At 61.5% G+C, this 27,409-nt stretch overlaps 1 protein-coding gene across 3 annotated transcripts; it reads right to left on the bottom strand.

The window, feature by feature from the left end:
- Positions 1-8,156: 8,156 nt before the first annotated feature.
- TNNI1 (troponin I1, slow skeletal type) lies at positions 8,157-16,785 on the bottom strand. 3 transcript variants are annotated; one of them, XM_079915054.1, is made up of 7 exons: positions 16,756-16,785; positions 14,218-14,259; positions 13,154-13,285; positions 11,512-11,601; positions 9,642-9,818; positions 9,325-9,434; positions 8,157-8,479 (listed from the first exon to the last, which is right to left on the bottom strand). In XM_079915054.1, the coding sequence occupies exons 3-6, from the start codon at positions 13,277-13,279 to the stop codon at positions 9,327-9,329; spliced, it is 501 nt and encodes a 166-aa protein (XP_079771180.1). In that variant the 5' UTR covers positions 13,280-13,285; positions 14,218-14,259; positions 16,756-16,785; the 3' UTR covers positions 8,157-8,479; positions 9,325-9,326. The 3 variants fall into 3 exon arrangements, with proteins under 3 accessions (XP_079771180.1, XP_079771178.1, XP_079771179.1); XM_079915052.1 differs by lacking the exon at positions 16,756-16,785 and adding an exon at positions 15,288-15,314; XM_079915053.1 differs by lacking the exon at positions 16,756-16,785 and adding an exon at positions 13,514-13,543 and having other exon boundaries at positions 14,218-14,235.
- Positions 16,786-27,409: the final 10,624 nt, after the last annotated feature.

Genomic DNA, 27,409 nt, shown 5'->3' with positions numbered 1-27,409 from the left:
AGCAATGGAGTTTTGGAGCAAGTGAGGCACCACCTGGCTCCCTTTAAGTGCGCATCCGGCTGCCGGTGCCACTCGCGCTGCCCGCCTGGGAGCCGGCCTCAGGGAGACCAGGTATGGTCAGTCCCCAAGTCGTGGAGTCTTATCATCCCGACGCATCAGAACTGTTGCAGCCCCAGGCACCAGCAGGAGAAGAGGGAGGTGGAACTGACAGCGTCTGCCCTGCTGGGTCTCGCTGACCAGCCTGGCCTCCCCGTGGCACTGATCCAGAGCTGGTGGTCTCTACAATACCCTCCAGCTCTGATATCTCCCAGTAAAGGGCAAGCCAGCCGCTAAGCAGAAGCTGGGACACACACACACAGCTAGCCTGCTAAGGCATCTCCATCCCCAAATGCCCCCTCCTCCAGGGAGCCTTCCTTCTTGGCCAAAGGAGGTGAGGAGTGAGGTTCAAGGAATGAGAGCTGGACTGGGAGCCTGGAGATGGGGCTTTGGGCTCTGACATGTATGAAACATGTGACGGGCAAATCTCCTGTTTCCTCATGTGCGTAGAATGATACTTTGCCCAGGTTGTGGGGATCACACGAGTCCGTGGTTGCGTGCTGGTGATCCTGGGGTGAGCAGCGGGAGAGCTGACAAGACCCCTGCAGAGGCCAAGGCAGGCCCTGGACCACTGGCTCTTCCAGGGAAAGAGGAAGAGGGGCTGGTGAGAACCCAGGTCCCTGGATGCTGGGATTTGGGGCCCAGCACTTCCTGGGGAGCCTGCTGACCCCTGGGGACCTAGAGAATGTCCTTCCCATGGTTTGTCAGTGGTGACATCTCAACAGAGAAGGACAAACGACCCCAGTCATTTGAAGCCTGGCCTTTCCAGGGACACTTCATGAAACCAGCAGAGAGTCAGCGGTGTCTCTAAAAGCCCAGACTCCAGCACCCTGTCTATGGACACAAAACCCAAAGACACGGAAGATTGGTGCGTAGACAACTCCAGAAGTAAGGAAAGGTGAATTATGTGCGTGTTAGTGCCCCAAAAGTTCCTTGAGGGCAGGCATTGTATAGAAGTCCGTCAGCAGAGCCGTGCTCCCTCCAGAGGCTCTAGGGCAGGACCTTTCTTTGCATCTGTCGTCCTGCTGCTGCTGGTGGCAACCCTGGGCCTGCCGCCACGTGACTCCATGTCTGCCTTCAGAGTCCCAGGGAACTGTCCCGGTGTCTCTGTGCCCGCGTCCAAAGTTCCCTCTTCTTATCAAGACATCAGTCCTTGCATTACAGCCCCACCCTGATCCAATACGACCACATTTAAATTTGATCACATCTGCAAAGACCCGATTTCCCAGTGAGGTCACATTCACAGCTACCAGGGCTTAGGGACTGACCTTTCTTTTGGGGCGGGAACATAATTCCACCTGCTACAATCAGCAAACAGCGCTGGCTTTCAATGACACCAAGATGGTGGGGACTCAGATCCTGACCCCAAGACAGTCCCAGTTTGGCAGTGGAGGCACACACGTGCTGGTGCACAGCCACATGTGCTCCTAATCGTGCGTACACACACGTGTGCATAAGCATACACACACGTGTGCATAAGCATAGGTACACACACGTGTGCATAAGCATAGGTACACACAGGTACTCCTAAGCGTCCTTACATACAAGCCGTGTTCAAGACAGGCTGTGATGAAAATTGAAACTTGTCATCAGGAGAGATTAATTCTAGTGGAGGGACTGGGGGTGCCTGCAAGGGGAGGGAACATCTGGGTTGGGCTTGAACGTTGAGTGGAATTCACTCATCAGAGAATGGGGCGAGGGACCCGCTACAGGATGGGGCGTGAACGGAGATGTGGGGTCTCGAGTGGAAGGTGGTTCCGCAAGGAGAGGGCTCATGCGCCCGAAGCACCGTGTGCCCGTCACGGCACCAGGAAAGGGGTCCTCATGCTGCCCTGAGCTTAGGACTTGGCCATGACCCTGCCCAATAGCTGAAAATGACAAGGCAAATGGCCTCTGAGTGGGAAGGCCCCCGAGACTTTGAAAGCAACACTGACCAGGCTTCAGGGGGAGACCACCACCGAGGGGACCACTTTTACGTCCATAAAAAAAAGAAGGACTTGGGCTTCCCTGGTGGCGCAGTGGCTGAGAGTCCGCCTGCCGAGGCAGGGGACGCGGGTTCGTGCCCCGGTCCGGGAAGATCCCACATGCCGCGGAGCGGCTGGGCCCGTGAGCCATGGCCGCTGAGCCTGCGCGTCCGGAGCCTGTGCTCCGCGACGGAAGCACAGAGGAGGGGGAGGAGGGGTTGGCCGGAGGTCTGGAAGGCCGAGTGGTCATGGGGCTGGCTGCTGGGTGGAGGGGAGAAGGCCAGGTGACGCCCACTTGCTACCTTGAGGGGCCGGTGACCTCAGCCCGAGGGGCCTCAGCCTCAGTACTGACCCCTGGGGCCTGAGAGCTCTTGGCGTGGGGCTGTCTGCACCCTGTGAGGTGGTCAGCAGCAGCCCTGGCCTGAGCCACGGGAATGTGAGGGCCCCAAGGGCAGCCCGGGGAGCTGTCCAGCACATGGCTGGACGTTGGGGCGGGGCTCAGGACAGCCTGGCCTGCGTTTTCCACAGCACCCGAGGGCTTGTGCAGGGCGGGCGGGAGAAGGGGACAATCACAAGGGCAGGGGTGGTGCTCAGGGTGCCCGTGCCCGTGTTTCAACGCCCCGAGCGTCTTGGGGAGAGCAGGAGTGTTTCATTCGCCCCCGTGTCTACACTAGCGCTTGGCATGGTAGGTTTACAGAATTGCACTAACTTGCTTTGGAAAGGAGAACAGGAAACCCCAGACAGCCCGGGATCCCCTCTGTGTTACCTGGGAGGCTGGGTCGGAGCCTCTCAGCGTCTAGGACCCTTCTTCTCCAGGATCTGGGTCACCCTGATGGTAGATTGCTGCGGGAGTGTACTTGGAAACCAGCAAGTGCTGACGGCCCGGCACCTTGACCACGGGCACCAAGCAGGAGCTCAGAACATCCCCGGTAGCACTGGTTATAGAAGCAAAACTCCGGAAACCACCCAGAGGCCTATTCACAGGGAAAAGGTGAGTAAATGGTGGTATTTCATCGCTTCGTTCTTTCACAGGGGTGAATTTTGCAACCTTCACCTCTAATGAACTCCAAAGCAGAAGCATGCATTTCGAGGCCCATGAGGACATGGAGCTCTCGTCTGCCGTGCAGCGCAGCAAGGACACGGTGTGTGGGATCTGCATGGAGGTGGCCTACGAGAAAGCCAGCCCCAGCGAGCGCCACCCCAGGATCCTCTCCAACTGCAACCACACCTACTGTCTCAAGTCTATTCGCAAGTGGAGGAGTGCTAAGCAATTTTTTTTAATTAATTTATTTATGGCTGTGTTGGGTCTTCGTTGCTGCACGCAGGCTTTCTCTAGTTGCGGCGAGCGGGGGCTACTCTTCGTTGCAGTGCGCGGGCTTCTCATTGCGGTGGCTTCTCTTGTTGCAGAGCACGGGCTCTAGGCGCACGGGCTTCAGTAGTTGTGGCACGTGGGCTCAGTAGTTGTGGCTTGCGGGCTCTAAAGCGCAGGCTCAGCGCTCTGGAGGGGAAGTGTCATGGTTGGAGAGGGGTGTGCAGGGGCTTCAAAAGCATTTGCAATAACCTAGTTCTTTTGTTTTAATCGAAGTATAGTTAATTTACAATATCGTGTTAGTTTCAGGTGTACAGCAAAGTGATTCAGCTATACATATATATTTATATAATTATTTACTTCCTTATTTTCAGATTATTTTCTGTTATAGATAATTACAAGATACTGAATCGCAGTTCCCTAGTTCTTAAAATGAGTGGTTCACACAGAGGTGTTCACCGTATAATTGTGTGCATATGTTAGTAACTGTGAGCCTGTGCTGGCCACTTCCCCTGGGGAGAATCCAGGAAGGCAGGGCTTATCACCCTGGGAATCCCCTGGTCCAGGAGGGGAGTTTTTGACTCCCCAGCCAGTGGGAGGAGGAAGCCCCCTCTCTCTTCCCCTCCCAAGGAAGACATTGGGCTCTGGACTCCCCGGCCCCCAACCCCTGTCTACACAGGACATAAGGCAGCTTCCTTTCCCCCAAAGAGGCCAGAGTGGAGACCAGGGGATCCCCGGCCCCAGGCCAGCGGGGTTGGAAGTCACAGCCTGACTGTGACTGGGAGGTAAGACCCACACCGTAAAGAATCCAGGGCAGTGGTTCCCTGGCTTTGGGTTTCACCAACTAATAATACTTTTTAAAATATAAATACACAAATCGTGTTGCCACCATTTTGTGGGGTTTTTGTTTGTTTGTTTGTTTGCGGTACGCGGGCCTCTCACCGCTGTGGCCTCTCCCGTGGCAGAGCACAGGCTCCGGATGCACAGGCTCAGCGGCCATGGCTCACGGGCCCAGCCGCTCCGTGGCATGTGGGATCTTCCCGGACCGGGGCACGAACCCGCGTCCCCTGCATCGGCAGGCGGACTCTCAACCACTGCGCCACCAGGGAAGCCCCACCATTTTGTTTTTTGAAGAAATTAGAAGACAGTTACCACTTCCTGTGCTCCCACCCCATAAGTACAGGGTATCTTGATACTAAAATAATAGAATTAAGGCATGCATACTTGAGAAAAGGAGAACCCTTTTCACTGAATGCACGTAGCTTTATGGAAACTTCACTGCAGTAGCCCGGTTTCCTCAGCGGGCAGTGGAGTAGAAAGTTGGGTCACAGAGATCCAATCAGGGGAATTGCATCTGGAAAATTCTAAAACGAGGGCCATGTGGGCATCCATGGCACTCAAGGGCAAGCAAGCCACCCCCCTCACAGGCACACACACCAGACTCACCCCTTCCGAGGGACGGCCACAAGTGCATACGCGCACGCACACACACACACACGCTCCTCCCCGGGGCTCCCGGGTTGGAAAACCTGCCCTGGCATTTAGGTGTGGCCATACTTCTCTCCTGAGCCCAGAGCCGAGGGTGGGGCTCACCCAGCCCGTGTCAACCGGTGGAGCCAGGTGGGTGCTGACCCGGGGCCAGAGGTGGGCCACCCGCTCAGGCCCCCGGCCCACTGCCTCTGGCCGGGAGACCAGAGCTCTGTCCACCTGCAGGGGGTCCAAGGCCCTGTTCTGTACCCCTGGTTAGGGCTGTGACCTTGAGCAATTCAGTCTCCCTCTCTGGGCCTCCAGAAGCCGGCTACAGCCCCGTGCACCAGGCCCATGGGCAGATGGGGGCTGCGCTGCTCAGCGGTAGCCTCAGGGACCCGCTTAGGAGTGTGTCTCGGGATAGAGTGCCCGTCACCCACCTCCCGCGGAGGGCCCGCTGGCCGGCTTTCGGGCTGCTGAGGAGGGAGCCCTGCTGGGGTCAGGAAGGCGGCTGCCGTCCGCACTGGCCCCAGCGGCCTGTCCCAGGCTTCGGCAGCTTGGTCACCCACCTGGAACAAACCTGGCCAGCCAGGAGCCCTGCGGGGAGCCTGACTCACTTCGTGGGGGGCCATTGGGGCTAATGTTTAACGGGCTCCCTCCTTGGCGGGACACTCCAGTCCCTGCAGCCCTGAGCCTGGGCCTGCCCTGACCATCCTGCTGCGAGGTGGGCCCCAGACAGACAGTGGGCTCGGCCTCCTGCCCCGTGGATATAGAGACCTGGGGGGCGGCCGGCCTCCTCAGGCTCTGGGGCAGGCAGGGGTGTAGCAGGTGGCGTTCTGCCCTGGTCGTTCCTTCCAGGAGGCAGGAGCTCCCCCTCCAGCGGCTGCTATAGGTCCGCGTCCCTGCTGTTGGAGGAAGTCGGCCCCTTTGTCCATTGGGGTGCATTTGCATCTCATTTGAACGTTTTCTCCTCTCTGGGGACAGGCGAACTCCAAGGTGCTTATGCATTGCCCTTGGTCCCCGGCCACATCCCTTCTGGAAAGTTACAGGTCGGGCTCTGTTGAGGCAAGTCTGATCCCAGAAAAGGGTGACCGCCAAGGCAGGTTGACCCAGGTCCCTGTCCCCATCCTGCAGCTGTCACAGCCCTTGACTCGTGGTGAGTGACTTCAACTCTCCCAACCTCCGTCTCCTCATGTGTCAATGAATCTGAGATAACAGGTACCCCTTAGGTTTTGGTGAGAACGTAATGATGTGATTCTGGTAAGGCATGTTATTAAGTCGTGACTAAGAGTCCGGGCTCTAACAGACCAGCTGAGTTCAGTCCTGGCCCCTCTTTCACTAACCGTGTGACCATGGAAAGGTGTTAACCTCTCTGTGCCTCACTGTTCCCATCTGTGAAATGGGAGTGGTTGTGGTCCCTCTCTCATGGGGTGTCGTGAAGGTTAGATGAGCTAATTCAGGTGCAGAGAGCAGTGCCTAGAGTGGAGTGAGTGCTGCGGCCGCTGGTCTTCAGTGGGGCCCAGCTCCAGGCTCTGCCCTGCTCGTGTCCAGGCTGGGTCCCTGCGTGGTGAGTGGGGACCGGGTGGAATCGTGGTTCTCTCTCTCCAGAGACCACGCCTCCCGCCCAGGCCCTGCTGTGGCCACAACTAAGCCAGCCCCGCCCACTGCCACCCCAAGGAGCCCTGTGACAGAGCCCCCTGGCCGTCACCACTCAGGGCTCCGTTGCACGGGGGTAGGCTAGGTCTGGCCCTGCCAGGAAGCAGAACGGACTGGACATCCTCCCGGAGGGCTTTGGGTGGGGCAGGGGCCCTTTCCCAGAGGGCCCTCCTCCCACGGGCTCTCTGCGCCAGGCGTTTGCTCTGAGTCAGGCCTGGCTTTGCAGGGCAGGGTGGGGGCCCCAGCGTGCTGGGCCCCAGGTCAATAGTTGGGGGGCGGAACCGAGCACTGCCTTTGCAACTCGGGGCCAGGATCTCCCAGGGCTGAGAGGAAGCAGAGGGGGGAGGCCACGCTACAGACTCAGGCCGGCCGCAGTGACCTGTGCGTCAGGGAAGGGGGCGTGTGTGTGGCTGCCAGGCGTGAGACCCAAGCCAGGCTCTGTGCCTGGCCCAGCCCCGCCGGGCTCTCCAGCTGCGTGTGTGTGTGTGTGTGTGTGTGTGTGTGTGTGTGTGTGTGTTTGTGTCTGGGTGTGTGTGTGTGTCTGGGTGTGTCTGCGCCTGAGAGTTTCCGTGTTTCTAGGAGCTGTTTTCTTTGAGCACGTCCACCTCTCCGCCCACTGAGCTGTTTGCAGCAAGGACCCAGGCAGACTGCTCTTCCCCCAGCACATCTCGGGTTGCTGGTCCTTCAGGGGCTGGCGGCTGCGTGGCCGGGAGCCAGACCCCGGCCCAGGGGCCCCTGGTGCTGCACTTTGCTCCCAGCTTCTGGCATTTATGGTGGATAATGCACTAGGAGCAGAGGGCAGAACAGGGACTCACAGGCAGCTGGAGGGCTCTTCACACAGCCCAGCCTCTCCTGGGGCCAGTGCCGGGCGGCCAAAAAGCCAAGGGCCGGGCCGGGGACCAGCTGCTTCCTCGTAGGCATATCTCAGGAGTCACACGACACTGCCCGGAAAAGCCTCTCTGGCCCAGACGTTGGTCTCTGCTCCACAGGAGCCGCTGCCCTCCGTGTGTGTGGAGGGGTGCCCCCAGGCCCCCCATTCCACCCCAGCAGACTTGCACCCCTCACCGGGCTTTGGCCCAGATGTCAGCGGGATGGAGAAAGGCCCTGACCTGGAGGACAGACAACTGACTGCCACACCTTGGGACAGAATCAGTCCTGGGGGACATGGTCCGTCAGGAGTGTGAAGGAAAGACAGTCAGGGAGGGTGGATGCAGGTGGACAGGGCTGGCCCAGGACCCGATGGGAGAGCCCAGGGCAGGCGTGAACAAGGAGCTGCCTGGTGGCCGGGGTGGAACTGCAGGGCATCCCCCCTGGCTGGGCCAGGACGTTGACCTGACTGCTCACCCCGAGGGTCAGGCACACCAGGGCACCCGGGAGAGGGGAGCCGGGGGAACGGCCCCGTGAGAGCAGCAGGGCCAGGGGCTGGGAATGGAGGGGCCCCCTGACAGCCGCAGGTCAGGCTGGGCTGAGCTGAGCACCCTGGCGGTCAGGCTGTGCTGTGTGGTGTCACCGGACCAGATGGCAGGGGGACCAGGAGGACCTGAGCAGGTGGCCCTCCATGCTGCCCCGAGCTGCTGCCTGAAGCCGAACACAGCCTCCCTCACAGGCTCCCTGCCTTCCCCCTCCCCCAGGTGTTTACAGCCAGAGCTGCAGAAGTGAGCAGGACACTGGTTTTAATGGAGAGGCTGTGACGCCCGTGGGCGCTTGACATACAGAGTGGAGGGTGCATGCCTCCTCGAGGCCTGGTTGCCCCACAGCGGCTGGAGCCCCAGGGAGCCCACCCGCCAGCCAGGCGACGTCTTCAGACGCTGCCATTCCTCCCCTCTGTGTCTGTTAATCCCAGTCCCGCCGGAAGGCGCTCAGGCTGGAGGGGAGACGTGGGAGCAGGGGACGCGCTCTGTAGTGCAGGGGGGTATGCTGAGAGGCCGGCGGGCGGGGCTGCAGGAAGGAGCAGGCAGGGCACCCGGAGCACAGTTTGGCCAGCTGCCTGCGGGACAGAGAGGCAGCAGCCCTCAGTTCCCAGCCCTTCTCACCCCGGCACCCAGGCTGGACTGCTGTCCACAGGAGCTCCTACGAGCCTCAGCTCTCCCCACCCTCCTCCCCACGGGGCTCCTCGCACCCGTCCACCTGGGCATCCTCCCACGCGTGGCTAATCCCCACCTCTGAGCTCTGGTTGCACCATCAGCCCCTGACACGCCCTCCTGCACCCGCAACCCCATCACATCCTCGGAGAGCTTGCCCCTCCAGGAGGCTTCTCAGACGGACAGGGCTGTCGGACAGACCCTGCCCTGTTGCGTGTGCCCTCCGCACGCCCACAGAGGGCTTCACGTGTCCTAACGTTCTGCTTTCTCCAGCAGCTTCCTCGGAGAGTGGGTGGCCTTGTCTCCTCTGAATGGAAGCCCCCCGACCAGTGCTGGGCACTTTGCAGGATTCCCCAGGAGGCAGTTAAAAGTGCTTTAGACTTTTGGAAAGTCAGAGCTGGAAGGCCCCGGGGGTCATGGAATCCAGGGGTTCTAAGCTCTGGCATCAGAGTCACCCAGGGGCTGATCCCACCCCAGAGGCTCGGATCCAGCAGGCCTGGGAGGGGCCAGATCATCTGCGCCCCAGGCGATACACCTGGGGGATCACGGAGCTGACGCAACCCCATGCTGCAGGTGAGGGAGTGAAGGGCCCCGAAGCAGGAAGGATGTGCCTACGGTCTCGGGGGACCAGGACTGAGCCACCTCAGGGCTCCTCTTCCCCGCCCACCCTGCCCAGCCCGCCAGCCGCCGTCCTGGCGTCCCTGCGGCCCTGTCAGCTGGGGCCTGGGAGCGGGGAGCTGGCTCCGCCTACCTCTACTGGGAGGTCGGGGACTTAGCAGCGTCGAACATCTTCTTGCGGCCCTCCATCCCGGACATGGCCTCCACGTTCTTCCTCCAGTCGCCCACCTCCACGGGCCGCTCCTGTGGGCGGCCACACAGGGGACACCTAGCACCAGGCCCTCCCCGCGCGGGAGCGGCTGGGTGATGGGAAGTCAGCCTCCCCTAAGAGGGGGGACATCCCAGCCCTCCTCCCAGAACAGGGGTCCTGGAACGTGCTGCCAGCTGGCGGGGCTCATGTGGGGGGTGCAGGGCTGGCCGAGGCCGCGTCGGGTGAGGTCGGGGGCTCACCTTCTCCGTGTCCTCCTTTTTCACAGACTTGAGGTTGGCGCGCAGGTCCATGGACACCTTGTGCTTGGAGCCCAGCAGGGCGCGCAGCATGGCGTCGGCCGAGACGCGGACGCGCCGCAGCGGGGGGCGCTTGAACTTCCCGCGCAGGTCCAGCACCTTGAGCTTCAGGTCCTTGATCTGCGGGGAGGGGGCAGCTCAGGGCTCCGGGCCCCAGCCAGGCCCCACTTCTCCAGGCTCCAGGCCAGGCCCTCGGGGACGCCCAGACCCACTATCTGTCACCTTGCAAACAGCCACCTTCGTTCTATCCTATTCAATTGGTACAGGGGTGAGTGGGACTCCGAGAGGGAACTCGGTTAGCCGTGGCGGCCATGCAGGGAAGAGACAGAAGTGTCATTCGGAAGCCCTGTTTGCAGTGGGACGGGCCACTTCCTCTTATTCCCGCTTCTAACCAGTCCCTTCCCAGTGAGCCTTCAGAGCAGGTCATTGAGGGCACAGCCCTGGTCCAGCAGGATGGATAAACCCCATGTCCGAGCCCCCTGGGGGATTTCCAGGGTGCAACCTCAGGAGGAAATTCTGGGGGGATCCCTGAACCCACAGACCGTCATTCCTGCTGGGGAGGAGTGGGAAGGAGGGAAGTGGCTCTAGTCCCTCCCCACCCCTCTGCTGGAACAGGCGCCCACTCCAGCAGCAGGAGCCCTGCCCTCCGCATTCTGCCCACCGCACCAGAGCTGGGTCTGGGTGGAGCTGACGCCCCGCGCCCCATGCCGGGGGAGTGCTGAGTGACTGGAGTGAGGGTCCGAGGCCAGGCCCATCCCAGGTCCACTTGCTGTGTGACCTGGGCCGAGTTTCTCAGCCTCTCTGAACCTGTGTGCTCATCTGTCAGGTGCAGACAAAAGCACCCACTTCGTCCACAGGCGTGCAGGGAGGATCAAAGGGACAAGGCACATGAAAGCCGTTTGCAAGGTAAGGTGTTATTAACAGGCTACGATTATTTGTGTGGGTGAATAAAAGGGGTGGCTTCTCTTCCATTGAAGAGCCCACCTTATAGGTTGGATGAAGTCTGTGCTTTTCATCTGTGTGAAAAGCATCACCTTCTCTCTGCCCAACTCCAGCCCTGGGGGATGGAGTGCAGGGACCAGAGCTTCCTAAGTGCCACTCCCCAGACCCGGCAGTGGGAGGGGGACCTGGTCCACAACTGCCACGTCAGTGCCCACCCGACACCCCCAGACGTCACCCGTCACCCACCTGACCTGCACTGGCTGCGCCCACCTTCTCACACAGCACCCTGTCCCAGCCAGCCAGCCTGCTCCAGCCGTGCCCCTGCCGCCCCCCAGCCCCGGCTCACCTCCCTGGTGTTGCCACCCCCCAGCCCCGGCTCACCTCCCTGGTGTTGCCGCCCCCCAGCCCCGGCTCACCTCCCTGGTGTTGCCGCCCCCCAGCCCCGGCTCACCTCCCTGGTGTTGCCGCCCCCCAGCCCCGGCTCACCTCCCTGGTGTTGCCGCCCCCCAGCCCCGGCTCACCTCCCTGGTGTTGCCGCCCCCCAGCCCCGGCTCACCTCCCTGGTGTTGCCGCCCCCCAGCCCCGGCTCACCTCCCTGGTGTTGCCGCCCCCCAGCCCCGGCTCACCTCCCTGGTGTTGCCGCCCCCCAGCCCCGGCTCACCTCCCTGGTGTTGCCGCCTCCCAGCCCCGGCTCACCTCCCTGGTGTTGCCGCCCCCCAGCCCCGGCTCACCTCCCTGGTGTTGCCACCCCCCAGCCCCGGCTCACGTCCCTGGTGTTGCCACCCCCCAGCCCCGGCTCACCTCCCTGGTGTTGCCACCCCCCAGCCCCGGCTCACCTCCCTGGTGTTGCCACCCCCCAGCCCCGGCTCACCTCCCTGGTGTTGTGCAGGCATTTGGCCTCGATGTCATATCTCTCCTCATCCACCACCTCCACCTTGGCGTGCAGGTCCCGGCACAGGTCCTGGGGAAGCAGGGGAGTCAGGAAGGGAGATGAGGGAGCCGCTCAGCCCCCAGCCCCCCTTTTCCACCTCCCAGCCGGGTGCCCGGCCCCTCCTCCACCACGGCAAGACCTGAGCTGTGGAAGGGGCTGATAGACCCCTTCGCTCTGAATGGAAGTCCTTTCCGAATGTACTTATCACTAAAAAGTTTTCTTATGATAAAAAGAATGTAAGTTAATTGTAGAAATTTTGAAAATTATATATTAAGCAAAAATAATAAAATAAGGGGACTTCCCTAGCGGTCCAGTGATTAAGACTCTGTGCTCCCAATACAGGGGACATGGTTTCGATGGAACTAAGACCCCGCATGCTGCACGGTGCAGTCTAAACAAACAAAAAAATACTAATAATAAAAAAATAGGAATAATTAGTGATAATAATTATTATTATTTAATTAATAATAAAATAGGAATTATTACCACCAGGCAGTAATAACATAGGTTACCGCCTGGAGGTAACCATCGGTGACATGTTGGTCTACAAATGGTGGGACTTCCCTGGTGGTCCAGTGGGTAAGACTCCGAGCTCCCAATGCAGGGGGCCTGGGTTCCATCCCTGGTCGGGGAGCTAGATCCCACATGCATGCCACAACTAAGAAGTCCGCATGCCACAACTAAGACCTGGCACAGACAAAATAATTAAATAAATGTCTTTTTAAAAAAATGGTCCCTGACTTACGATGGCTCAGCTTATGATCTGTTTTGCCTTTATGATGGTGAGAAAGCAATACAAATTCAGTAGAAACCATCCTTGGAATTTTGAATTTTAATCCTGCCCAGGCTAGTGATGTTCGGTGCTGGGCAGTGCAGCCCCAGCTCCCAGGCAGCCCCACGCTCGTGAGGGTGGCCACCCACACACGTAAAACCCTTATGTACCAGACAACCATCTGCTTTTTCATCGTCAGTAAATTACATGAGATATTCAACTCTTTATTATAAAATAGGCTTTTCTGTTAGTTGATTTCGCCCAACTTTCAGCTACCGTGAGTGGGGTCCTCACACGGTTAAGCTGGGCCAGGTGAGCTGTGATGTGCGCTGGGTGAGGCGTAGACAGTGCACTTTGGACCTACGACAGTTTCACCTGACGATGGGTTTCTTGGGACTTAACCCCATCGTAAGTCAAAGGAGATCTGTATCTCCTTCCGGGCCCTTCACTCTGCAGTTACTGGTGTTTAAACTCTTATCAATGTTATAAAAACATTAAAGGCCTATTTGCAGGGGAAGGACGGGCAGGTCTGGAGAAGTGGGCCCTCCCAAGCGTTGGCCAGCTCCCCGCTCTGCACGCTGCTCCGATACGCGACCTGGTCCCTGCTCAGCCCCCCCCACCCCCCGCAAGCAAGACCCTCCTCCCTGCTGAGGCTCCCTTCCCGCTCGTAAAATGGGACCCAACGCCCCACCCCAGCCCGCCCCCGCCCCACGGGGTTGTGAAGACTAATGAGAGAGCTTGGGGCCGAGCCAGTCTGAGCCCCTGCCGCGGGGCTGCGCGCCGCTTCGGGAGCCCCTCTCCCATGCCCACCTGCAGGGCGCTGAGCGACAGGCCTCGGGTCTCCAGCGCGGGGATGCGCTCGGCCAGGTAGCGACTCTTCTCGGCCTCCCGCGCCTCGTGCTCTTGCTCCCAGCACTCCTTGGCCTTGGCCAGCATCAGGCTCTGCGCAGGACACACCCGGTGAGCGCGGCCCCGGCCCCCCACGGCAGCGGGGCCCGAAGGGGAGGCGGGCCCCCGACCGCCAGCCCGGCCCCGGACGAGGCCCCGCCCAGGCAGCCGCCAAGAGTGGGAGTGTGTGCGCGGCCCCGTGACGCCAAAGCCCGGGGGACCACACACCAGCACCCGCGCTCTTGGACCCCGGACCTTACTGTCCTTCAATCTTCCTCTTACCATTTCTCATCTTTTTGGGCCCCAGAGCTCCTAAGAAAGAATCTCTTACCAAAATAAAGCAAGCCCTCTGCCCCCACCAGGGGTCCCACCCTGAACATGGCCCCGCCTCCTGCCAAGCCCTGGGAAGGTGCCGGGACCAGAATTCCGGGTTCCCGCCCTCTGACCACAGGCTCCAGGCTCTGGCCAGACTCCCTCTGCCGCGTCCTCCTCCATCCCCTCTCATCCTCCGTCCCCTCCTCCTCCGTCCCCTCCTCCTCCGTCCCCTCCTCCTCCTTCCCCTCCTCCTCCTTCCCCTCCTCCTGCATCCCCTTCTCCTCCATCCCCTCCTCCTGCATCCCCTTCTCCTCCTTCCCCTCCTCCTCCATCCCCTCTCCTCCTCATCCCCTCCTCCTCCATCCCCTCTCTTCCTCCATCCCCTCCCCCATCCCCTCTCGTCCTCCATCCCCTCGTCCTCCTTCCCCCCTCCTCCTCCATCCCCTCCTCCTCCATCCCCTTTCATCCTCCATCCCCTCCTCCTCCATCCCCTCTCGTCCTCCATCCCCTCCTCCTCCATCCCCTCTCATCCTCCATCCCTTCTCCTCATCCCCCACCTCCTCCCCACTCTGGTCTCCCTCCTCTTTGACCTCTCATGACCCTCCCCCGGAGAGGTGCACTGCACCCCTCTACCTCTCCGGACACCTCCCCAGAGCCAGGACCCCGCTCACCTTCAGCAGGAGTTTGCGGGAGGCAGTAATCTTGGGTTTTCTCTGAGGAGAAAGAGGAGGAGAGATGGGTGAGGTGGCGGCTATAGAACCAGAAATCTGGACCAGGCCGGGATGAGCGCCAGCCTGTCCCCATCCTAACCCAGAATCCTCACCTCAGGGTCCCTTAAAAGCTCATCTTGTGATTGCACCCCTCAGATTCAGAGACTCAGCTCCCTGACCGAGGGGCTGAATCCTGCAAGACACTGCGTGGGTCACAGGGTCTGGGCACCCCCTTCCTCATCTGTGAGTCAGGATGCTGAGACCCACCTTACCCGGTCCACAGAGGGACTACAGACAGAATGAGATGGTGGGTGAGCACCGGCTTCGAACAGCGTGCCGGAGGCACGCGGCCTGGCGCGCTGGGGCAACGTTGTGTCACCAGAGGAGTAAGCCCTGAGTTCCCTCAGTAAAGACGCTCCATCTCTTTAGATGTCAAAACTCTTCTTGATATCAACACAATCCATGTAAATTGCTCTCAGTTATGCAGACAATATTTTCTCTTCTTATTAAACATGCTTGACATCTCTTGCTGACTAGATACGTCCTAATAGGTCTTGGCCCCGTGGCAGCGTCCCCCAGGGAAGCGAGAGGGGTCTGCTCCATCCCTAACTCCGAGGGCTCCTGTCTCCTCCTGGACACAGGCGGTCAGTTCTCGAGCTACTGGTGAACGCCCCCCATCCCCCACCTGCAGCTACTCTGCGGAGCCCCGGCCACAGCTTGGGTTTGCTATTCTTGTGCGTAAAGAAGAAGCAATCGGCTTTGAGCCGTCCCTGTGGGAGAAAACGAAGGGGCTCTCGTGCCTGGAACCTGCTTCTAATCCAGCTATTCAGGGTGCTCTGTCTTTTCCTCTCCGAAAGCCAAGGGTTTTGCTGTGTGTCCGGTCCGCGTGGTTGCGAGGGAATGGCCTGTTGCTATGTGCCTCACCAGCCGCGGTTTACACTGTCATGCACCCACGGAGATGTCTCACCATCTCCCCACCAACCGGGGGAGATTTTGGCCACCTCGTTGCCCATCAGTCACCAGGGACTCACTTTCATATGAGCCTCAGTGAAACTTAGAGATTCACACGACTATGGAAAAACAGAATCTCTGCCGAGTGTCCCCTCCATCCGTGCTGCTGACTCCCAGCCTGCCAGTCCTGAGTCCACAGCTGCCCAGCTGCAGTCCCCACCCCGGGCGAGGCGGGACGCAGGCTGTGTGTGTCCTCAGCAGTCCCCACCCCGGGCGAGGCGGGACGCAGGCTGTGTGTGTCCTCAGCAGTCTAAACAGACCTGGGCTGCATCGGGGGCAGGGCTAAGACCCGAGGGGAGGGCAAGAATCCTGTTGCTCCTCCCTCCGTGTCCGGTGGTGGGTGGGGCTGGAATAACCCACGGATGATTCCCTCCCACCTTTCCAATGTCGATCTGCAAGGACAGGACGGCCCCCCAGAGCTGGACGCGCTCTCAGACCCGGTGAGGGAGAACTGCTCGGTGGTCAGCATGGGTGCAGAGTCGCACCGCCTCTGTCTGGTCCCAGCCCCAGGACCACCTTCCAGGGACGTGATGCACTGGGGCGCCCCCTCCCTGGACCTTGAGGAGCCCCAAGTCCAGAATCTTCCCCCAAGGTTTATATTCTCCAGGGAATTTGCGCAGCCGCTGAGCACCCCTCCCCAGACCTTGACCCAAGCTCTCTCTCCTCAAATGCCCACCCTACCGCCACCTGTCTAACGTCCGCCAGGACAGAGACACCCCCAGTCTTACTCACCTCGCTGCAGGCATCCATAACAGGAAGGCCAGGGTGGGCGGGGGGCGGGGGGGGGAGAGCAGAAGACAGAGTGAGTGTGAACAGTGCACAGCATCCGTGCGACAGCAGACCGTGTGGACAGGCTGGGGGAGGGGCGCGGTGACAGCACACCAGAAAGAAAGCAGACAGACGTCGTGCAGGGGGGCCAGTTCGAGCACACGCAGAATAGAACAGAAACCCTCAGGCCCTGTGAGCTACTGGGGGCCCTTTTGGGAGACACGAGCCACTGTACACTGGGGAGGATGGAACCCTCAAGGTGGGGTCCCAGGCTGTGAAAACTTCCTTCCCGGGCGAGTAGGTACCTCCCCAAAGCTTGTTCATCTACTGGGTAACGTTAAATCATGGCCTGGGGCTTGTGATCCATCCATTTGATCAGTGCAAACAAACTCTGAGACACAGGCCAAGAGGGTCTTCCAGCAACAAACTGAGAGCCAGTTCTGCCCAAAGCCTGGGAGGACACGTGGACCCTGGGGACCCCGGCTCTCAGGACTGTGCCTGTTTTAGGATCTGGTCTCCCGGGGAACTGCTTCAGGGACCGAACAGATGGTCTGAAATCTGCAGCAATGGCGCATGCCTTCCTGGGCCCCGGGGCGGGGAGGTGGGCCCCGGGGCGGGGTCAGGGGGGCGGGGAGGTGGGCCCCTGGGCGGGGTCAGGGGGGCGGGGAGGTGGGCCCCGGGGCGGGGCTGGGGGGGCGGGGAGGGGGGAGGCAATACTACTTACACTTCCGGCATGGCGGCGGTGGGGCGGCACCTGGGGCAGAAGGAACCATGGATGAGGGAGAGTTACAGTTCCTGCCCTCACCCCGACCTGGCTGGGCCGTGGGGCTGTGTCAGCCGCCCAGCCTGGGAAAGAAGGTCCGATAGCAGAAAGGAGAAATCAGACGTATCGCCTTCCAGTGGGTCAGGATGGGGTAAATACTTGTCCGTTTACTCTTTTCTCTCCATTCATTTACTCACTCATTCACAGGGGAGAGAAACCTTACAAAGGCAAAGAAACAAGATGAGGATCAAAAGTGGTTCTGCTGGGCAGGTGTGTAGGACCAGGATCTGCAGACTACAGCTCACAGGCCAGGACTGGACTGTTCGCTTAAAAGACGGTAAAGCAAAGAAGACTATGGACAGAACCTTATGTAACCTGCAAAGCCTAAACTATTTCCTAGCTGGCCCTTTCCAGAAAACATTTGCCGACACCTGTGGGGAACAGAATGGGATACACAGAAAACGCGTTTGGAGTTGGGGGGGTGGGTGCTCGCTCACGGGGCCTCGAATGACAGGGTGAGGCAGGCTGTCCTGTGGGCAGTGGGTGGTCATGAAGGTCTGAGAGGGCAGGGTCTGGAACAGTGAGTGCAGGCCACAGGAAGCCACCACAGGGCACACCGCCAGGGGGCGCCATTCACGGGGATGGTGATGGGCTGGGACAGGTCCGTGAGGGGCCCTGAGGGGGGTCAGGCCAGGAGTCAGGGCAAAACCCCGTGTCCCACTCTGGTCTTCACCCTAACCCTCCCCGGGCCAGCTTTTCCCTCTGCAAAATCAGGGGTTAGAGAACTTGTTTTCCATTTAATATTTGGTCTTGAACCCTTTGTTCAAAGCAAGTCCAATCAATAGAGCGGCTGGCCCTGGTGGAAGGGGCGTTAGCCCAGGACCCCCATGCCCCTCCGTGAGGTCCTGCGCCCGTGGAGCACAGTATGAAGCCCCCTGACCTGTGTGACCCTGGGACCCCTTTTAGTCCGAGAGTCTGGGGCTCAGACGGAGGAGGAGGTCCTCGAGCCGTAGAGGGGGGTGCTCCACAGCCAGGCCTGACCACCCTCTGGCCCGGGCTGGACAGCATTCCAGTGCAGGAGGTGGGCACTGTGCCAACGACACGGGGAGGGAGGGGCACGGCTGGGGTGGGAGCCGGTGTGCGGGCGGGGGTTGGGAGCCCGAGCTGGGTTATGAAGTGAAGGATCAGGGAGGGGGTGGAGCCAGGGGAGAGCTGAGCACAGGGCCAGGGGTTTGGATCTGGTCCAGAGCCTGGTGTGGGTAGGGGCAGGCTGACCCTGAAGGACACGTGCAAAGTGGCCACCGTCACCTCCTCCAGAGCCGCCTCCGCCTCCGCCTCGACGCCACCCTTTCCCCTCCTGCTGGGAAGCCTGGGTGGGGCTCAGCCACCCCGCCTGAATCTCCCATCCGAAAGCCTTAACCACGCCCCATCTGCCGCCGCCTCGGGGGTGGGGGGAGGGCGAGGCCCGGTGGAGGGAGTATGACCCAGAGCTTCAGCTGTCACCCTGGGGCACAGAGGGGAGTAGAAACAGTCCACACATTCCCGAGATGCTTGGCTGCAATTAGATTTTATCGCCAGCTGTTTATTCTAGGGCCGCACTCCTCTGAAGACACCGAGGAGGTCCAGAAAGGAAGGGCAGCTGGGGAAGAGCCCTCCCCACCCCCAGCCCCCGCAGCACGGTCCCCGGGGGCACAGATCTCACTGAGGAGGGACGTGCTCGTCCTCGGTCGGGGGCGGGGCTGGGGGTGGGGCCTCCGGCCATGTCCACACCCCCTAGACAGCCGCTACCTGTCCGGCCAGGCCAGGCGTCCTGCCGAGCTCCGGGCCCGCCCCCGGCCCGCCCGCTGACAATCACCAGGCCAAGGGGTCCCAGCCTTGCGCTGACACCCACCAGACGGGACCCCTCGACAGGTCCCCTGGAAGACAAGCAGAGACAAGATAAGAACTCAGGATGGAGTGGGCAGCTCAGAGGGTGGGAGAGCCGCGCTCCCGGCCCCCAACAGCAAGAGGGAGATAACGGGACCCACAGTGGGAGGTGGGGGTCCCTGGGCTGCCCTCCCCCAGGCCCCATGGGTGGGACAGGCCAGCCAGGCCGTGAGACCGAGACTGAGGCTGTGTGTGGGCCTGTGTGTGTAAGCGTGAGTGTGTACGCGACTGCGTGTGAGCAGGGATGTAAGCGTGAGTGTGTACGTGACTGCGTGTGAGCAGGGATGTAAGCGTGTGTACGTGACTGCGTGTGAGCAGGGATGTAAGCGTGTGTACGTGACTGCGTGTGAGCAGGGATGTGAGTGTGTACGTGACTGCGTGTGAGCAGGGATGTAAGCGTGTGTACGTGACTGCGTGTGAGCAGGGATGTGAGTGTGTACGTGACTGCGTGTGAGGAGGGATGTAAGCGTGAGTGTGTACGCGACTGCGTGTGAGCAGGGATGTAAGCGTGAGTGTGTACGTGACTGCGTGTGAGCAGGGAAGGGACCACAAATTGCTACTCAGGCTTGTGTTCCTCCGCCTGCTCGCCCGCACCCCCATCTTGGACCTCAGTTCATGGGCATCCCGGTCCTCCCTGACTGACTGCTGACAAGGCTTGTGCTCCCAAGGCTGCAGTTGTGGACCCCCCAGCGCCCTGAGCTCTGAACAGGAAAGCCCGCCCACAGCTGCTGGGGACAGTCTCCCGGCCCCGCCCCCCGTTAGAGAGCCCACCCCGCCCGACACCCTCCCCCTCCACCGCCCCACCCCCACCTCGGGTCCTCACTGATGTGCTCACAGGCTCTCGAGCTCCCATCCCAGTGCGGTCCCCACTGCCTTCCCCCAAAAGCCCCCCTTCTGCGCCAGAGCCAGGAGGCTGGCTGGCGCTCTGCCCGCACCTGCTCTGTCCACTGTGCAGACAGCAAAGGGCGCCAAGTGAGTTGTCAAAGACAAAGAACAAAGAGGCAGGACGGCTTCCTTGGTCGGTGGCGCGGGCGTATGTGCAGCCTTCCAGCCCCCGAGTCCTGCCCCTGCTCCCTCCTTCTCCTCTGACCCGGGCGTCGCCCCCTGCACTGCTCACCAAGCTCCCCCTCAACTTCCAAATGCAGCCCCTCTGCCCCCTCTGGTCCCCAACGCGCCCCTCTCCCTCCTGGGACGGCTGGGCTGCGGTGTGAAAACGATCCTCGAGGCTCTGCCGGGGCTCCCTGGGCAGCCTGCAAAATCCTGTTCACGGCTCCGAACGGGCAGGGGCCTCACCTCCAGCCACAGTCTTGCAGGGCAGAGGCCGCCCTACGGGACTGAATGCTGTGGGACTGTCTTAGGACCGTCCACCAACAAACCCAGTGGCACAGGCAAGACCATCTTCTTCGCCATCCGAGCCCTCACTTGCTCCTGAGTCCGGAGCCCCAGCTCCACTGCCCGGGCGGTGGACACTCACCTTCCTGGGTCTCCGGGGGTGAGATGGTCTCGCCTTGCGGTTGACTGCAGACTGTAGGGGGCAAGTGGAGGGGAAGCTATGAAAACTACGGCCCACAGCAACTGGCGGGTAAAAATAGAACAGACGCAGCCCCTCCCGCCTCCCCGCTCCCGCCCCCCCCCCCCCCCCCCCCCCCGCCCACCACACACACACCTCACGAAGGGGACATGGCAGCATGCACAGCAGCCGGCGGGCTTGAACACACACGTGTGCCCGGCTCAGGAGGGCACGGCGCCTCTGCACACAGCGGCCACCACCTAGGAGATGGCAGCCCCGGAAAGGGGGACTGGATAGCAGACTGGATGGGGCTCCCAGCAGGGATGGCGCCAGGGCACCGGGAGGCCCGGGGGAAGGGGGGCCGGCTCGCTGGCCCTGCATCTCTCGCAAGGGAATGCGGGAACCAGGCCCCACAGCCCAGGCTCCAAGAGGGCAAAAGGCTTGACATTCGGGCATCTTCTGAGGCTCTGGTACACGTGCGCCAGGGAGACGCCTGGACCTGGGGGTGACGTAAACAGTGCTGAGGGGGTCCAGTGAGGGTCCTGGGGCTGAGCTGACCTTCAAGCTTGTGGCGTCTGAGGGTCCGCAGATGCTCTGCACCCTCTCCTGGTGGGTTTCCCCGGTTCCAAACGGCGCCCCGCACCCCGTGCCTGGAACTTGGTGAAACTAACTCCCTCTGTCCCCTGACCCACCCTCTGTCACCGGCCACATGCCAACAGCATCCGGGGGGCTGGTGTGCAGGGGCCGCACCTGTTCACTGGCTATTTTTAGGATGAGGGATGAACACCTAATACCCACCCTATGGTCAGAGGAAGACAATGCCTGCTATGTTAATCCAGCCGCTATTATTGTTGGTCATCTCATGGGCCGGGAGCCCAGGCTGGGACAGGACAGGCAGGACGCTGACCCCTCTCGGAGGCCAGGAAAGGCCTTGTCAGCAGCAAGAGGCTGGGGAGCTCTAGCCAAGTGTCAGTCTGGTGGGAACAGAGCTCGTGGACAGGGCTGTCCTCAGGGGACATACCCAAGTGCCAGGGAGGGGTAGAGGCGCCTGCCTCTGGGCCAGCAGAAGTTGCTGTGATTTGGCGTTGGTCAGGTCACCTTTGGGAAGCCTCCATGCAAGAAGGCTGCCAGGGAGGGAGAACGGGGTCTGGGAGGTTCTATGGGGGGCGGGGGGTGCTGGGGGGCGGTACAGGATCCCAGCCGGAGGGGCTGGGATGGAAACCGGAGGAGCAGCTGGGGATCGGAGAAGGAATCAGGGGCTGGGGATGAGTCTGTGGGAGTTAATTGCATTGGTTTATTAGGTTTATAACGTTTGCAATAACTTTCCTACAAAACCTTAATATGTGCAAAACCAAAATGAATCGTCTGCGTGGAGTATCCCGCTTTTTGAAAAGGAAAAACAAAGAGAACAGATTGACAAATAGAAGAGTGAAATAGGGGCAAAAGGACCTAAAAAGTAGGCGAGCAGATGATCTCAGAAAGACATGGTGACTGGGACCCTCCCAGCGGACACTCCCCTCCGCAGGGACCACCAGAAACCGCGGCCTTGGCGGGGCTCGATTCATCCTCAGGCTGCCTGGGGACCCCTGTCCCAGGCCCCCGTGTCCTGACTCCGCCCACACCTCCCTCACCCCACCTGCCTCCACCCTCAGACCCACACGGGCCTGCAGCCCCGCTCAGCCACGGAGGGAAGGAAGCCCGTGCCCTCACGCCCACCCACCTCTCCTGGGCCTCTCCTGCTCTCTGCCCAGAGTTGGCCTTCAAACATGGGGCTGTTAGGCCCTGTTGCCCTGGCACCTGCTCCTCTGTGTGGGGTGGGCGCAGAGGCCCCGGAGCCCACCCGCAGGCCCGCGATCTCCGGCTGCAGGCTGCCCACACCCAGCTGTGAGGCCCCCCGCTGGAAGTAGCAGCCCCAAGACCCCGCTGTCTGTCCCAGTGCCTCTGCAACCTGTCCCCTGCGCTTGCTTAAAATTGTCCTCAAAAGGTCCCCCCACCTCAGAGCTCATCTGCCCAGGGGCCAGGTCAATCCCTCCCATCCTGCCTGCGGACAGGAGCCGTCCCCGGGGCTAGGAGGCCGAGTCTGGTACAGACGCGCCTCCCCAGACACAGAGCCAGAATCAGGGTCCGTGGCCTGGAGAGGCGCAGGCAGCATTCCCCGTGGCCGGCTGGACAATGCACCACCCGCCCCCCAAAAAACCATAATGTCATGTCCTAATGAAAATGGGACTGTGTCACCTTCTAGGCAAGAGGGACTTGGCAAATCTGCTTAAATAAGGAGCTTGAGTCGGGGAGATTCTCCTGGATCGTCCACGGGGGCCCCACTTAGCCACACGGGTCCTTAGGAGACGAAGCATGAGTGTCAGGGTCAGCGGTAGGGGACGACAGAAGAGGCCGAGGCCAGAGAAGGGAGGATGCTGGTGTGAGCGGGAAGGGGCCGCAGCCCAGGCGGGCAGGAAACAGATTCTCACTCGGAGCCTCCAGAGGGAGCAGCCCGGCGACGCCTTATCTTTCACCCAGTGAGAATGACTTCGGGCTGCTGGCCTCCAGAAATGTGAGACACTAAATTTGTGCGGCTTTGGAAATAGGAAATGAATACCCTCTGGGATGCTGGGTAGGGCCCGTGGTCACGGTTCAGGCGGGCTCGGGGAGCTCGGACAGCAGAGCCTACCCAGGCCCAGTGACTTCCCACGTTCCCAGCCAGAATCCAGCTCCCCCGCAGGGCCTGGCCTCCCCTGGCCAGCTCTGGTACCTCCGAGAGGATCGTAGGATGGAAGACCGTCTAGCACGGTCACTGTGCCCGAGACGGACAGCGGCCCAGAGAAAAGAGGCTGCATGGCGGGGGCCAGGCCTTCCAACCCCCAGCCCCAGGCTCCTGTCACACTGCCCCCAAGCCGGTCACTTCCGGACCTGAACGCTAGCCCAATTCTGACCCAAGCACCGCCTCCTCTAACCCTGACACTGTGACCTGACCGACTCCACGGCCCACAGACCCCTCCCTGTGGATGGAGCACCCCCCCACCCTGCGCCCAGTACCCAGCGTTTCGGCCCCTCTCAGGCCTGCCCGGTTGTTCCGTAAGGTGAGAAATCCACGCGTCTACACCGCAGCCCCAGTCCTGACCCCTAGAACCTCGTCCCTCTGTTGGTCCCCCGAGGCGGCCCCTTGCCCTCTAGAAATCCATTTTGTGCTGTTTTGTGTGAGATGCTGAAACAGAGCTTATCCTGTGCCTACCCCAGCCTCATCAACCCCTGCTTGGGCCCGGGGTAGGCGGCGGGCCTCAGCTCCCCCCCAACATTCACCCCACCCGCAGCGGCAGGCCGTCCACACCGCACCCTAAAACCCAGCTGCACGGGGTCCTCCGAACCCCTGCTTCCTCATCCATAAACTGGGTTCACCATGTACGGTGCCCGGGCCGGGCCTGGCATCCTCGGGGTGAGGTTGGCAGCCTCCCCTGGGCCTCTTTTTAAAGTCCAGGGGGAGTCGGCGGCAGCCACGACCAGAAGCCGGGCCTGTGTGACCGGGGTCCTCTCAGATCTGTGACTTGGCGGCCCAACTGTCAGACCAAAGGGCTGAGGACCAGGGGGAGGGGCCCCTCGGGAGGGCGGGGGGAGGGAGGTGACCCACAGGGGGTGCAGCCTCGGTCCGCGGGCTTCCAGTGTCGCTCTTGTCCCCCAGGGTGGGAGGCCACAAGGTGAGGAAGGAAGTGTCTGACCAGGGGAGCAAAGCTTGGTGGGGCCGTGGGTGGGGGCCATGGCCTCCCCCTCAATGGCCGACACCCGTCAGCCGGGCTGTGGTCTGCAAGGCGGAGGAGCCCAGCTTAGCAGGGGCCGAGGCCCGGCCCACCTGCCTCCCTGCTGCCAGGGGCCCCTCAGGGACAGCCCGCAAGCCCCTCCTGGCTCCTCCACCCACCCCCACCCCTGTCTTGAGCCCACCCGCCGGCCCAGGGCCAGCTCAGAGGAGGTGAGGCAGAAGGAATGGAGAACCGAAAAGGAGTCGCCCCTCAGTTTTCTGCCGCAGACCAGGCTCCCCCCAAGACACTGGAGACGCAGTGAGTGGACGCGCAGCGCAGAGGCAGACGGCTCTGCCACTCACGTGGACGCCCATCAGGGTAGTGTCTGCACCTCGTTTCCTCACCTGGGAAACGGGGGTAGAGCGCCCACCTCGGGGGGCCCTGCAAGGCTTAATGAGGCCGTCTGTACAGAGGGCCTCGCAAACGCTTAACAAACGTCAGCCGGGATGTTCTCATGGCAGCCCCCCAGGATCGGCCTGAGGCAGGGGCTGCGATGAGCCCCATCTTATTGATGATGAGACGGGGCCCAGGAGGGTTGAGCAGCTCCCTTAAGGCCCCAGAGCGAAGCGGAAGCAGAGCTGAGACCAGCGCCCAGGCCTCTGTGCTCCCTCGCCAGCCCCGCCCTGCGATGTCTGGCGATAGACAGGAGTCACCGTCACTGCCTTAACGTGTTGTCCCCAGCCAGCGTGCTGGCCGCAGCGGACCAGCCCTGGGCTCCCAAGCCCCGTATAATTCATTCCCGCACGAAAACCACAAGTGATGTTCCGAATTACCCACTGGTTCTCTTCCCACCAAATCGTAGGAGGTTTGTTTTAGACAGTTTTCAGTGCTGAGACGCCTGAGAAGGGGCCCTTCCCTCCCCTCCCGGGAGGTCCGGGGGGCCGGTGACGGGCCGGGAGATGGGGGGTGAGTCCCTGCTCAGCTGGACGTCAGCATTCCTCACTCTCTCCTCCAGAGCCCGCACCCCCCATGTCACCTCCCCATACCCAACTCCCTCCATCCCGCCCCCTCCCCAGGGATGGGGCTCCTAACCTATATCTGTCCCCTCAGGACACAGCGTGGTGTGCAGCAGCCCACGCCTCCGCTGGCCCCGTGGACTGAGGGCATCAGAACTCCTGCAGGGCTCGGTCAATGCAGATGTGGGGTCCGTGGCCCAGAGCTCCTGATTCATCAGATCCGGGGTGGAGCCTGGAAGTTTGCATTTCTAACAAGGTCTCGGTGATACTACTAGAGCTGCAGGTCTGGGGGCCACACCTGAAGAACCCCTGTAGGTAAACCAGGTCGGCAACCCCAACCTCACCCCCCGGCAGACTCAACCCCGGGGCTGGAGGTCTGGACTTCAGCCTGTGCTGCCCGCCTGCCGCCCACCACAGAGCCCATGAGCCGGGCACAGACAGCCCAGCCGAGAACTGCCCTGACCCATCGCCTGCCTTTGCCCCCGACTCTCCAAAGCCTGAGCTCTGGGGGCGCCCACACTCCCCACCATCGTTCGCTCGTTGATTCCTTCATCATACCTGCGGGAGGCCCCCTGCACCCCAGGCACTGACCCAGGCCTGGGGTTCCGTAGCAAGCCTGGGGCCCTGCCCCACTGACGCCGGGCCTAGAGGGTGCTGTTGGGTGCCCTGACACCCCCCTCACCGCTTTCACTCTGGTCCTTCTTCCCAGAAATGATTTTCGTCTTCGTCAGAGGGACGAACTTAGTCCCAGGGCTAAGAGGGGAGGGTGAGTCAGTGGGGACAGAGTTCCAGCCTCCCTGGCACTAAACCTGTGTCTCCTGCCCGGGGGCCCCGAGGTGAGGCCCCTGTGCCCAGCGGCCATTCCACACGTCCCCTCGGCCCCTGCCCCTCCTCTGGTCACCACGGCACAGAAAATGGCATAGCCACGCCCAGGCGCCAGACCAGAAACCTGAGGGCCACCCCCGCCCCCGCCCCACGGTCAGCGGAGCTCCGAGCTCTGCCCTGCTCCCTGCCTGGAGTCCCCCATCTGCCCTCTGCCGTCTCTGCTCAGCCACCCCACTTTGCCAACTTCGTTGCAGCCTCTCCGGGATCCTGCGGCCACCTGAACCACCCTCCTAAAATGAGGACACGGTCCCATCCCCAGTTCCTCCAGCCGTGGCCTCAGGATGAAACGGAAACCCCGCAGGGGGCTCGCCCGCCCTTTGTGGCCTCCTCTCAGCCTCCCCGCCTCCACACACCTCTTCTCGCAGCTCCTGGAGCCACAGATGCTTCTCAGAAGGCCCTTCTCTCACCCCACCCGCCTCTAAGTATCAGTGGAGCATTGCCTCTTCCAGGAAGCCTGCCCTGACCACCCTGACTGGACTAGGAGCCCTCCTCCAGGCCCCGGTGCATCCGTCTTTCCCTGCACTTAGCCCGTTGACGTCATCTGTTTCATCATCTGGAGAAACCTGAGTGTCAGCCCCACGTCGTACTCCTGTTTGTATGCTCAGCGCCCGGCACAGTGCCTGACACACAGTAGGTGCTTAATCAGTGCTCGTGGAGCAAAGGAAAGGACCGACGGAAACACGGAGAGGAGCCTTCTGACCGAAGACAGTGCAGGAACTCACCTCTCAGGGCTCAGGAGGGATCCTGCTTTTTCCTGCGGTCCTGGAATATGGTCGGAGTGCCCATGGCCAGGGGCCCGGGGGAAGGGTCGGCTGGGAAGCTTCTCGTTCAAGCTCTTGGCACTTGGAGTGTCCAGGCCCCAGCTGCCCCCTCCCCCAGGGAGGGGCAGCCGCAAACTCTCGCTGACATTGACACAGGTGATGAACCGTTTTCCGCTCCAACAATGAGCTCAGACAGACATAGAGACAGCAGCTGGGCAGCTGGGCCTTTGTGGATGTGAAACTGAGCCCTCAGAGGTCACCGTGGGCTATGCCCACCCCCCTCCACCTCGCGTCCAGGCCGGGGCCAGGAGTGCCGCGGGGACACGGGTGCCAACGCAGCAGAGGGCCGTGCACTCTCTCTGTCCACCACTCTCACCCCAGGAGGACTTTGCAGGCACCTTGGGGCGGCGCTGGCTAGAGAGGGGCCTTCTCAAGGTCAGAGGTTCTAAAGGAAGTTCCCTCAAAACCCAGCCAGAGCGAGATGACCTCTCCAGAGCCCCGCACCTCCTTCTGGGGCCGGCTTCGGGGGCCCTGCACTTTCCACACTGGGGCAGAGGGGTGGGAGCGGCCTCGGGAAAGCGGAGGCCCCTTCTGTGTGTGTCCCTCCCCCCGCCAGTGCAGACACCCAGCCAAAGGTCCGCTCACGGCCCCCACCCACGTTTCCTCTCCTTGTCAGAGGGGTTGTGTGTAGGAGGGTCCACAGCCCAGAGTCCTGCCCTCGCCTTGCTCCTGGCCGGTCCAGCAGGGCACACGATGCTGCAGACATAGACCTGCACCCCGATGGA

Source organism: Stenella coeruleoalba (assembly GCF_951394435.1).
Source record: "Stenella coeruleoalba genome assembly, chromosome: 1".
Taxonomy (NCBI): Eukaryota; Metazoa; Chordata; class Mammalia; order Artiodactyla; family Delphinidae; genus Stenella; species Stenella coeruleoalba.
The sequence above is the reverse complement of the archived record's forward strand: the minus strand, read 5'-3'. Positions and strand labels throughout refer to the sequence as shown.

Excerpts from the sequence above, each read along its gene's own strand:
- TNNI1 (XM_079915052.1), bottom strand. Across the intron at positions 11,602-13,153 it reads TGTCGCTCAGCGCCCTGCAG|GACCTGTGCCGGGACCTGCA; the intron begins GTGGGCATGGGA and ends CTGCTTCCCCAG. Across the intron at positions 9,435-9,641 it reads AAAAGGAGGACACGGAGAAG|GAGCGGCCCGTGGAGGTGGG; the intron begins GTGAGCCCCCGA and ends GGCCGCCCACAG.